This window comes from Festucalex cinctus, chromosome 3, assembly GCF_051991245.1.
Source record: "Festucalex cinctus isolate MCC-2025b chromosome 3, RoL_Fcin_1.0, whole genome shotgun sequence".
NCBI classification, from domain to species: domain Eukaryota; kingdom Metazoa; phylum Chordata; class Actinopteri; order Syngnathiformes; family Syngnathidae; genus Festucalex; species Festucalex cinctus.
Genome location: NC_135413.1, coordinates 12,039,745 through 12,052,395, shown reverse-complemented (window position 1 = coordinate 12,052,395; position 12,651 = coordinate 12,039,745). Strand labels below are relative to the sequence as shown.

Below are 12,651 nucleotides of genomic sequence, written 5' to 3'. Positions count from 1 at the left end.
AAAACCAGAAGTTTACTGAAACAAAAGAGGAGCAAAAGAAAGAACGCTAAGAAAAAAAACTCATGAAACAACACTGGAGCAGAAGTTAAAAAAGGAGAGATAATTTATTGATAAATATCACAAGGTCTGCTGAGGATACTGTAGCTCTTCTTGTTTTCTCTACTTATTTCCCCTGCTTCCTCTTCGATGCTGCTCTCCCATTTCCTGACGTGTCACTTAAACGTGTGATTATTTGTACAGCTACGTCACTATTTATTGTATCACCTATTAAACGGACAATAATCCAGAGCTTTGTACCGTAAGTAGCCCCTCAGTGAATAAATCAGACAGGAAGTGTATAAATTAGGGATTGTAACGATAAGGGCAGTATCGTGATATCGTCATATTAAAACTTCTACAATATCATTGTCGTCATGTTCACAATATTTAAAAGGAGCACATCTGTTAAAAAAGTCAGGTTGATTTCCAGTTGTGCAGTTCTAGCACCCTCTATTGGCTAGTTTATTAGTGTAATTTAATTTTCATTAGGGATGTTTTGGCCTTCTATGTTTAAAAGCTATGCTAATTGTCAGATGAAGGGGAACCTAATTTGCTTGTGTAGAGATCAACGTTTGCTTGCATTAGCAAGTAAATGCCTCAATATTGTTATTAGAGATTGTAGGTGATTTATATGCATTGCTGTTATTTACAAAAGCACAATATTGTGCTTTTTTTTTTAGTATGAGCTCTCTTTTTTACAATATTGAGATCTTTTTTAAATATCGCCAACCCCCCCACTATATCGTGATAATTATCGTATCGTGACCTTCATATCGTAATAATATCGTATTGTGATGTTTGGATATCATCCCTAGTATAAATTTTCTTCGTTGAACACAATGGGGCATGCATACCATGGTAGTTGGATGCTTCAGTGATATGTTTAACCTGTGTTCTTTCTCCTCCAGTGTTTGTACAGGCCAACAAGCTGCAACAGCACATCTTTGCAGTCCACGGTCAAGAGGACAAGATTTATGACTGCTCGCAGTGTCCTCAGAAGTTCTTTTTTCAGACTGAACTGCAGGTAGGTTGGCTGCATCGTGTACTTTAGTTGACCTGCCATCAGTTGATTGGGTCTCAATCAGGACAGTAATGGAAACTTCTTCAGCAATAATAATTTTTTAAGGGCTTTTTTTTTTTTCAACCCCCTGGCAAACGTGATGTCATTTAGATGGCATCAGTCACCCAAGTGTAGGTCGTACGCCAGCTGTGGCCTGGTCAGTTAGGAGGTTAATCGCTGGTCTTGCATTTCATCGTATCATCATCTAGTGGAGTCACCTCGCGCCAGACCAGTGAGCCGAATGTGTGACCTTCTTCACCTTATGTGATAAGGAAAGCGCTATAAACTATATACAAACATTTTTATACCAAATTTATGCCGCTTTTTTATTTGCAAACTATGATAAATATGAGCTTTTATTTTACAGCGCACAGATGATAGTGTTAATAATTGATGCAGAATCAACAAAAGACAATTTAAAAGTCCCACTGCATATATTTTGTTTATGGAATCTGCGTCAGAACCCAAGCTCCCATTTTAATGTATACTGTGTGAATAACAAACCACATTCTGTTTGGTATTTAATCTTAAACCTTTGCTTTGAAAGAATAATTAGCATTTGTGTGCGCTTCTCCTAATTTAATGTTTGTTGAAGATTCATCCTTGAAGATTCATTGCTAAAGTTCATTCTATCCCAGGAGCATGCACAGCTACCAGACTGAATGTCGGATCCGTTATCCAACAAATCAAAAGTTCACAAATGGTAACGTGGCAATGTAATAGAAAATATAGTTGATAGATATTTAGATATATAATCTGAGAATCTACTTGCAGCCAAAAGACACACGCAAAGTGGCAGTGATGTAGGACTGAAGGTGGCGGGCATATGGCCGGCCAGTCAATTTAACAGCAGGGTAACTGTTGGACCCTGTCGGTTAATGTCCGCACACACACGACTCACGGTCCACACACTGTCATTCCTCTTACTAGTAGACAGTCCCATGAGATCCATTGGACAAATCTTTACAAAAACAATAATGCTTAAAATGTATTTTTTCTTTTTTTTTTTTTTTAATTCAATCTCAGTAAGTAATCATTTAATGGATTTATTGTAAGTAATAAAACGAATAGGGATGCCTGTTACCACTTTTTTTCATACCGATACCAAGTACTGATCGCACTCGTGCTTTTGATTAATACAATTTCCACCACAAAACAATAACAGATAATTCTAAAGAAAGACCTATATATCCCAATACAGCATTTTCCTTAAAATGTCATGAAATTAATGTTGATTTTATATTCTTCGAATTTATAATTTCTATTTCCCGACTGTAAAATGGCCAAAAGAGCTGCCGTCACGTATATGATACCTTGAAAGATGGCCTGCTACCGAAACCTATATCGGTACTTGCTCATCCCTTAAAAAAAAAGCATGAGGAAAAAAATGTCAACATGTATTTGAAGTAATTTTATTTATCTGATTAAATCACTGGTTAATGATTTAGAAATCAATTAATACTGTTTTTTTTTTTATTTACATTAAAATGTTTAAACTTATCCTGTGTTGGTTAAAAAGTGTTTAAAAAAAAAAAAAAACATGAGCTTGAAAATTTGGCCAACTCTGGTTTTGCTATTATTGTCAATTTATGGTAACATAAATCATAATTCATTTGTTCATTGCCATGTTTCTTTTTTTTTTTTTTATGATATTAGATCATCTCCAGGACTTCACCTTTCTCTGCCAGCCTTGTAATGAGTTCAGCATCATATACCCAATCAACTAAATTTGTATGACTCCCTTAATTGTTGGATTGCTCCCACATATGTTATTGTGATTTTATTCGCCACACTTTTTTTGCCATGTAACAACTCCCACATAATACTTCCAATTTACACTGTTCAAAATTCAACTACCTTCAAAAATTCACACCTGCAGGGGTATATATGGTCTGATTCCACATTACTTTCAGTATTTGCACAATTTAACTTGCAATATCAACTTTTCCTCCTTCATTTCCAATGGGACAGACAATTAACTTTTCTAAGTATCACTTTCCACGCCCACTTCCATACATATAACTTATCATCATTACCAGGTGTTTTACACTGCTTGGTGACACAGTTGGTAAAGTGCATTGTCCAGTAACCAGGAGGTCATCATTTCATAATTTATCTCGGTTTACTTCAAAAGCATTCCACATGCATTCAAATCTTAGCATTCAGCTATTTTTATTCAGCTTTCAGCATTCCCACGCAATTTCTCCAGAAATTGCACTTAACTTAGTCTAGTTAAATGATGATGTCCATCTGTTTATATCTAAAACTAAAATATTATCTAAGGTCATGAGAGAGTCATTATTTTTGGGGGGCACTCAAAAAACTGTATTTCTTCCCCTTTGGCGGCTACACTTAAGGCTTTGTCCACCTTTTAACTCTTTAGCACCCGTTCCAAGTGTATGCGTGTGTGTTTGTGTGTGCATTTGGGATAACCTGCAGCCTCAGTGTGCCATGCCACAGCTCCATCGTCCCACAGGAGGGCTCTCTAAGTGGGCTGGACAGAAAGGCCGACTGGCGGTGATGGAGAGCTCCTACCAAGGAGGTTAATGCCACTGCTAGCATTTATCGTGCACGTGTGCGCGTGTGTTTTAATGAGGTGCGGATGGATGAAGACGGCTGCTTGGCTAGCTCGAAAAAGGCTTTGGCCTCTTTCAAGCCCTCAGAGGGTTTATATGATGTCCAGCTCACACTTTCGTCCTCTATCTCACTCGCACACACGCATGCACGCACGCACGCAGGCACGCACACACCCAGGGGTCACTGCAGCCTGGACACATCGCTGCATCATCCCCTCTCCCTCCAGGCTGATTCCTTCCTCACTCATTCATTTTGCCGACTTCCAACTCGCTCCTTCCGTCCACATGTGCAGTTGCGTTGATGGTGTCAGTTTGCTGTTTTATCGCACATTTTCACTCTTCCGGTCTTTCTCCCCGCCTCGCATTTTTGTCTTCCCGCCTCCCACTCTCCGACTCCCCCCGTGCCTCCCAGAAGAAGCAGCCCCTATGCATATTTTAGCCCCTCTCCTCTCTTCCTCTCCTCTGTGCCACTCCCTGGTGCCACATAAATAGTGCAGACGTAAGCTGGTAAATAAGAGATGTTTTGCTGTGTGTCTTTGTGCATGGGGGTTTGTGTGGGGGACTGAGGGAGGGTGTGTAAATAAGAAATGCTCTGACCCTGATCGGCAACGTCCTTCTAGATCTTATTTAGTCCCGGGCTTGCTTCCTTGCTTTTTGTCTGTCATTTAAAAAAATAAATAAATCCCTGATTTACTTCTCGATCAGGTTGCACTCCTTTTGGCCTCTAAGGGGTGCTGTTCTGCAGCTCCTGCCCTGAAAGTTTCCCTTGATCCATCCATCACCAAACCTCCCCAGTCATCCCTCGCTTTGATTCCACTGGATCTGTTGTTGTCCTTTAGCGCTAGTTAATATTGCATAGATAAGTGGGTTGCTGGTCAGATAAATAAGTGAATGGATAGGGATCGTTAGATTTGTACGTGTGTTGTTTCCCTCCACCTGTGCTGTGCCCCTGCAGTGTTGAATATTATAGTTTTGCATGTGCGCACCACAATGCTTTTATATGCAATTAAATAACATGTTTTACACTCAAGTCAAAGCTTGGCGGTAAACCACCACAATCCCAAAACCACCCTACATGGAACTATATCAAATATTCAGTTCAATCATAACAGTGTTTAGAGATATATTCATTTGTGGATTCACTTTATTCAAACTCGACCCAATATCGCAAATAGAACTTTATTTATTTATTTTTTATTTTTTTAACTACTAATATAGTATAATATATATATATATATATATATATATATATATATATATATATATAAATATATATATATATATATATATATATATATATATATATATATATATATATATATATATAGTTTAATATAGTAGTTGCAGCTTGAAAGAATAAAACATTTCAATCCCGCTTCCTACTAATGTAGCGGACTCACATTCTAAAACTACATTCAATTTGAAGCTCAAACTTCAAAGTAGAGCTAAAAAGGAAAAGGCACAGCACGGTTTAGGAGCGGTCAGGCCAGGTGACCGCAGAGGGGAGCTTCTGCTGAGGCTCTCATTCGGGGAGACTTCGGTTGGTTGTGTATGTCCAATCTAGAATTTTTTTCAGTCACCAAGCCGTGTTGACAAGGACAAACTCCATTTTGCATGATACATCATGTAGCAGCAGCAAATTCTTAAAGGGACAGTAATCAAGCCAATCTTAGTGTATTTGAGGCAGCTTTCAATATCGGACCGATAGAAATGACCTTCTTTTTTCCCCACTGTCATCATCTGATCGGGCCAGGAGTTACCCCTACATGCCTATACTGAGAACGAAGTGTTTGTTAGACTGAATCAAAGTGCCTCACAGTCTCCCTCCAACTGAATAATGAAAGGTGTGTATGCGGCTGAACCACAATAGTTTTCGTCCTCTAGGTGTGTTTTTTGCTGTGTGTTTGGGTCTGAGTGTGGGTTCTGACAGTGTTTGGGTGTTGCTCTTGGCTGTGAATCTTGTGTGAAGTCATAGTGCGTAGCTCTCTGATCCGCGTCTGTGTGAGTGTGTGTGCAAAAGGGAGAACCTGAGCCAAAGATCCTTTGGCATTCCAAGGTAGAATTCTCAGTTGCCCCAATTGCTCTCTGGGAGACTCTGTTATTAGGATGGGGACAAGGCATACACACGCACACTTCCTTCCTGAATCACACTTGTAAAGTGTAATCAACAAAAATATATAATGCTACTGGTTGATGATGAAGACATACACTATGTGCAAAATCGTAAATTGTTTGTATTAGTTGTTGAACCACTGACGATTTTTTGTGATGACTATAATGTGGTGAAAGTTGACTCAAAGTTCATTAAACAATGATGTCATTAATATTTTTTTTTGCACTGTTCCCATTTCCCAGCCTCTTTTGCACCATGGACCGGTTTCCCATGAAGGCATTTTTCAGCAGGTCGGCATAAAAACAAAGAGAAATTATGAAAACTACAACTCACCATTACATTAACACATTCACTGCCAGCCCAGAAAAAACTACATCATTTGACGTCTTTTGCCGTCAATGGCACACTGCCAGCCCAGAAAAAAACTACATCATTTGACGTCTTTTGCCGTCAATGGCAGTGAATGAGTTAAATGAAGTTGTAAAAAGTAACCATTTCAATTGTTGTTTTTAATTTTTTTATTTTTGAAGACAGGCTTACTTATTTTGCAAGTCACCGTGCTACAGTTTTCTTTTTTTTGGTCAAATAGTTCCACATGCTTGTATAATAGTTTGGTTGTATGCTGTATTGAGACAAGTGTTATGACACTTTAAGTTCTTGTTTGCTGCAGTTTGTGTGCAGTCCCACTGATATTGTCATGTGCTGAAGGTTGGATCCCAAAGTGCAGACACAAATAAGGTTTTAACTATTTATTCACATCGAAAGGCGTAGAACAAACTTGACTAGACGAGAAAAAAAGAGAGACAGAAAGCAATAATCCGGCAAGCACACACAATTCTCAGACTGCACCTGCAGATAGTGAATCGATCTGTTTGGTTGTAGCAAGTAAAGGACTAAAGAACGACATCACAAAGGTCTAACATCACCTAAAAGATTAAAGATTGACATCGCATAGCCTAAAACTAGTTGAAACTAGATGATGGTTATATGATTGATGTTACATCAGTTCAAAACAGACACTTGTTATATCAGTACAAAACAGACACTTGACCTCACGGTCGTGAACCCAACTTAACAGGTCATGAACTCAAACTTAACCCTGGCGTGACCCCAGAAATGACAGATATGATATGTAGTGTTATATTTTATGATTATTTAGATGTTAACCGCTGGCATTGTCCCAATCTGATTATGTGATTGGAAATTGGGATAAATCATGTGATCGGTATTGGCTGTAAAAGATGAGCTATTTGAATTTTCTTAATTTCTAAATTCAAGAAAAAATATTTTGTTTACTTGAAGCACTGCTGACTTACAGCCATATAAATGACTCAACTTGGACTTGGGTGCAAAAAAATGTAATTGGGACTTAACCACTTCTCTGATTCACAAGCAGTTTATTTTTGTACTGCTGGAGCCCGAACCACCACAGACATTTTTGCTGTTCCAGTGACGACAGCAGATGAATGTTTCGAAAGTTCTGTGTAAATTGATCGATTGGAAACGAGATGCTGAAATGTTGTAATTAGCAATTCGTGGGATGCAAGCTTTTAATGTTGACATTGAGTAGGAAAGTTGACTAATTGGTTCAACTCCTAGTCTGTTTGATATTCTAATTAATGAAATGAAGTAAATCACTGATTTATACATGACCCTTTGTGTGTGTTTACATTCATCTAATGAGTAGGACAGGGTTCAAAATATCGATATCGATATCATATCGAGACACCTTTTCATATCCCAATATCGATACATAAAACCATGTATCGATATATCGACCCCTCCCCCAACACACACGAGACATCCAACACACACAAATAAATGCTTCAGAGCCCGTGTCACTTACCAAGAAGCCAGTAATGATCATCTCCCCACCCGCCCCCTCCCCTCAACCACCACTGGAACATTTTCACAAAAACAACAATGTGAATGTCGTGAGTGTCAGTGTTTTTTGTCACTTTTTTTTTACACAGCCTGTACTGTGGTTGTAATTGATTTAAATAATTATTTATTATTTTTATAAGGCCATGTTAAATAAAACAGAGTATTAATGTAACTGCAATGGATTCAATTTATAATGTAAATATTCATATTTTTACTAATGTATTAAATTACAACAAGAAGTTTCTACTATTTGCAGCACTGGTACTGTCTAAAATAGGTGCTGCATGAATTCCTCAAATGAATCGAAAACCGTTGTGAATCGTGAATCGAATCGAATCGGGCCCTTGTGAATCGAATTGAATCGATCCTGGAAAATCTGAATCGATACCCAGCCCTACTAATGAGTAAAATATGCCATTGATGCAAAGAGACCAGAGAAACAGAGGGAGGTGAAGAGGTAGAAAGTGCTAAACACGGTGGAGTGCGGTCAAAAGGGGAGAGTGCGTGTGCCAGCGCCTGGTGGCTTTGTGGCATCCTGGACTTTGTCCATGTCACTTTGTGTGTGTGTGCGTGTGTCTGGTGAACAGAGGTCATGTGTATTTGAACAGAAGAGCAGACATACTGTACTTGTATCCTGCATTTATATACTTATAACATGAATCAGTTCATTTTAAGCAGCATGGTGAAGTAGTGTTAGCACGTGTGGCTTGTGTTGTCCACGTCCTCCACTATGGACGTTTCATTTTCCTCGTACTTGGGTGGGTTTTCCCAGTATACTGTAGCTCCCTTCTACATTCCAAAAACATAAAAAAAAAAAATATTGAACTCTTGAAATAATATAATTGAGAATGTAGCACTTAGAAAATGTTTTGAATTGGTACCATTGCATAGTACACTTGAGGAACAGACAAACTTTAGGAAGATATGGTTTTAATAATACAAGACTGCATGGTTGGGTGAGCTGATGGTAATAGTGCAGGCCTGGCCAACCCATGGCTGAGGCCTGGCTCGCTCTAAAATCCCTTTTCACACTGAACTTAGCAGAGGGCAGTGCCGTCGTCAACACCATTCATTGTGGATGTGGTGAGGGGCAGGGATCACGGAATGGAACGTTACACTGATATAATATTATTATATAATAATATAATAATATTATTATATCTGCCCTTCACTGTAAAAAACAGTTGGGTCAGAAATAGCCCAGATTGGATCAAGAATACGCCAAGCCAGCTTTTTCAGTTATTTAACCCAAGAAGTTGAAAAGTATTAACTCACAAAGCAACCCAGTTTTTTGTGTTGTAGGTTATTCATTTGACCCAATTCTTTGGGTTGATTGAATAACACAATTGAATTGGGTGAAAAAATAAAAAATAAATAAAAATAAAAAAAGAACCTTTTTGAGTTATCCATCCATCCATCCATTTTCTGAACCGCTTGCTCCTCACAAGGGCCTCGGGGGCTACTGGAGCCTATCTCAGCTGGCTAGGAGCAGTGGGCGGGGTACACCCTGAACTGGTTGCCAGCCAATCGCAGCCTTTTTTGAGTTATTTAACCCAAAAAGTTGGGTTGCATTGTCTGTTATTACTTTAACCCAAGTTTTTTGGGTTACTTGAATAACCCAATTGAATTGGGAGAAAAAAATGAACTGACTCAATTTTTTGTTTCTTAACCCAAAAAGTTGGGCCAACTTAAACTAATAACGCAACCCAATTATATGGGATGTTTTGTTTACTATTCACTTGGCCCAACTTTTTGGGTAAATTGAATAACCCAAAAAGTTGGGTTGGTCTTTTTTTGAACCAATTTGTGTTATTATTATTATTATTATTATGACTATGATTATTATTATTATTATTATTATTATTATTATTATTATTATTATTATTATTATTATTATTACTGTGTTATTAGTGTGTGTGATTGACTGGTGACCAGTGCAAGATGTAGTCCACATTTTTCCTTTCTGAAAGTCAGATTGTAGTAGTAGAATCGAGCTCAGCACGCCCCTGAACAGGATAAGCAATAAAAATGTCTGGATGCATGTCTGCATGTGGACAAGCCTCAAACAAGTTGTGCGTGCCACCCTGTGTCTCCACTCAAATGTATTTTGTTATTCATTATTTGTTTTTGCTTGGTTGTGTCTATTTTTGGTTATTATTTTGTCTTGTCACTCACTTCTGCATGCTCTTCATTTGGTACTGAGCCTTCCAGTCTGCATGGACCACATTCCTCTGAGTACTTTTTTTTTTTTGGTGTGACTCAAATGCGTTGTGCGGTGCGCCGGTGTGCTGAGCTGCCTGCGCTGGAAGTGAGGTCACTTCCTCCTTTGTGTAATGGCTGCCGGCAGGGGAGCTCGCACCTTTGCCTCTCGTGTTGTGGTTTTGGGCGCACGCCCTTTCGTGCTGTGAGTGTATTTTTGGTGTGTTTACTGGTCCAAACCTTACCGTCTGGGGCAGAGGGGAGGGGAACTCCCCACGGGAGAAAACACTCCAAACAGGAGGTCATGCAGGCTGAGCAAGAGGAGGAGGAAATCAAGTCGTGACTTGGTTGAGAAATGTTTTGGATAAACAAACGGGTGTCATTTACCACTTAGCTGAGGAGACGTGGACAAGTGGGAGGCGCGGAAGTGGGTGCGCGGAGTGCAGGTGGGATGTTGAGGGGCAGAGGGTGCGTTTATTTTCAAGCTGCTCCCGAGGCAGCATCCTGTCCTGGACGGGTGCGCCTAGAGACAAGCCAGGGAGGAGAGGAAGCGGCCGAGCCCATCTGCTTGTCCCCGACACACACGTTGTTGGAAGAATGTCAACCCAGCTATAAATACTTTGAACTCAAAGAAGACCACAAGGCCACTAAGGTGATTTTTCATTTGCTGTTATAAAAATGGCAACACACGCGCACACACATTTGGAGTGCGTCTAATTAGCCCCACATATACACACATTTGACACACATTTATGTACTGACAGACACACCATGAGGGTAACATTAACACATACACAACTTTCCTTATCACCAACATTTGATGTGTACGTTATTCCAACATGCACATTTTTTGAGTGACTCGAAATGATCACTCGGCCTTTTCTCCCCACACACAAGCACTGTCTTTCACTAGACATGATCAATGCACAAACACACACAATCAGCAAACGTGAGCAACACAAATGTGCACACACGCCTTCCAGATAACAAAAATGAGCGCGCACGACAAAGCAGATTACATTTTCTCTTTATCTCCATCGCCGCTTCTCTCCCTGCGTTGTCCCCCTTCTACCTTTCCACAGGAGACTGTGTGTGTTGCTTTGTGTGTGTTGCTTTGTGTGTGTGCGTGTCCATATTCAGTGTGCATAAGAGTGTGTGCATGCGCATGCATGTGCTCCTAGCTGCAAGTGCAAGTCCATGAATGCGTTCCCATGTGTGCGTCTGGCGGTGGTGTGCGTAGGTAATGCGACAAGGCCATATTTCCCCTGGGTCGGGGGCTCTGCTGGCTTTCCACTCGCTCGCTCTAAGCAGTTTAGGAAAAACAATGACAGGCCTCGATATGGGCTGGTCCATCTCTTCCGAGGACAGTGCACAACACAAAAGCATTGACCGCTTTATAGTGAGTTTTCATCAGACCCAATCATTTTTAGTACTTCAACGAGTTAACATGCACCTGTAGTCCAAAAGTTAAGACACATTAACATTCAACAGGAGCCAAACAGAAATCAATACTTTTGTCCTTAATAGTTTACATATAATACTTTGCAGGTGGCCCAAACACTTAAGCCATGGTTTCTATCCGTCAGCCTTTCTTTCGGATATCAATGTTGCAAATGATGTGATCGATGTAACCTGCATGTGTCCGAAAGGGGGACAAAAATGAAAACAACACATACACACAATCGTGCACGCTGCTGTCATATGATGGCATCATCACTTCCTGTTTGATCATCATCTTCCTCCTGCTCTCCCTCCAGGGAGTATCCGTCCATCTCAACCTCCTCCCCTTGCCCTTCTGCTCCATCCCTTGCGACAGCTACAAATCAATACAGCAACAGCAACACCCCCCACTAATTTCACTCGCTTACCTTGCTCTAGACTACCTTGGATTTAATTTCACACTCACACACACACACACACACACACACACACACACACACACGCATGCACACACGCCCACCCCCAACTGCCATTTGCAATCCTTGAGAGGTCAAGTGTGATGTAAGGTAGGAGAGGATATGGACTTATCTCATCCTTAAAGAGGAATGAGCCTGACCTCTACTGGCTTGGAGAAGAACTGCAGCGTTTCAGTTCAGAGAGAGAGAGGGGAGATGGTTTTTCTGTCATCATGGGGTCAGTCGCCTTCCAGTGCAATGTGTGACACTACTGGAGACACCTTTTAATTATTTGTGTTATGTTTTATTGTTTTAGCTCACTTATAACATGTTGGGGCTGCATGTGGACTAGTGGTTTGCATCACTGCCTCACATTACTGACGTTTGAGGTTCAAATCTGGCTTGCTGTAGGTAGGTGGTTAGATAGATAGATAGATAGATATAGCAAATGTATGTGTTTGCATTAATATGCTTTACCTTCCCCTGGCCAGCCTTAAGCTTCTAAAGCCGAGTGACGGATACTCTCAAAACACGCACGCACACTTACTAACATGCACGCACGCACGCTCTGCCATATTTAGTAAAGGGCTCACTGGAACATGCTCAGCAAGATAAGGGCCACAGAATGACAAATAAGTATTATCAACCCAAAACCACATATAATCCTTCACATTTGAGTCCCAAACCGGCCCTCTTCTACTCTGTGTTGGATTCAGTCCCCCTCCCTCCCCCACACACCCTCTCATGCTCTCTCTCTCTCTCTCTCTCTCTCTCTCTCCCTCCCCCCTATCCTACCATCCCCTCTTCTCTCTCCCTCCTTTATGTCCCGTCTGCAGTGGGCCCTATCTGTGAGCCAGGGTGATTAATCTGAGGGAAGCTGCTTTA

The 12,651-nt window shown here is 40.4% G+C and overlaps 1 protein-coding gene across 3 annotated transcripts in view; it reads left to right on the top strand.

Annotated features, from left to right (window-relative positions):
* Positions 1-12,651, top strand: part of znf423 (zinc finger protein 423) — a 195,778-nt gene that overhangs the window by 131,609 nt on the left and 51,518 nt on the right. For all 3 annotated transcript variants that reach the window (XM_077515846.1, XM_077515845.1, XM_077515847.1), the window contains one exon: positions 948-1,063. In XM_077515846.1, the coding sequence (XP_077371972.1) occupies positions 948-1,063 (116 nt within the window). The remainder of the gene's footprint in view (positions 1-947; positions 1,064-12,651) is intronic.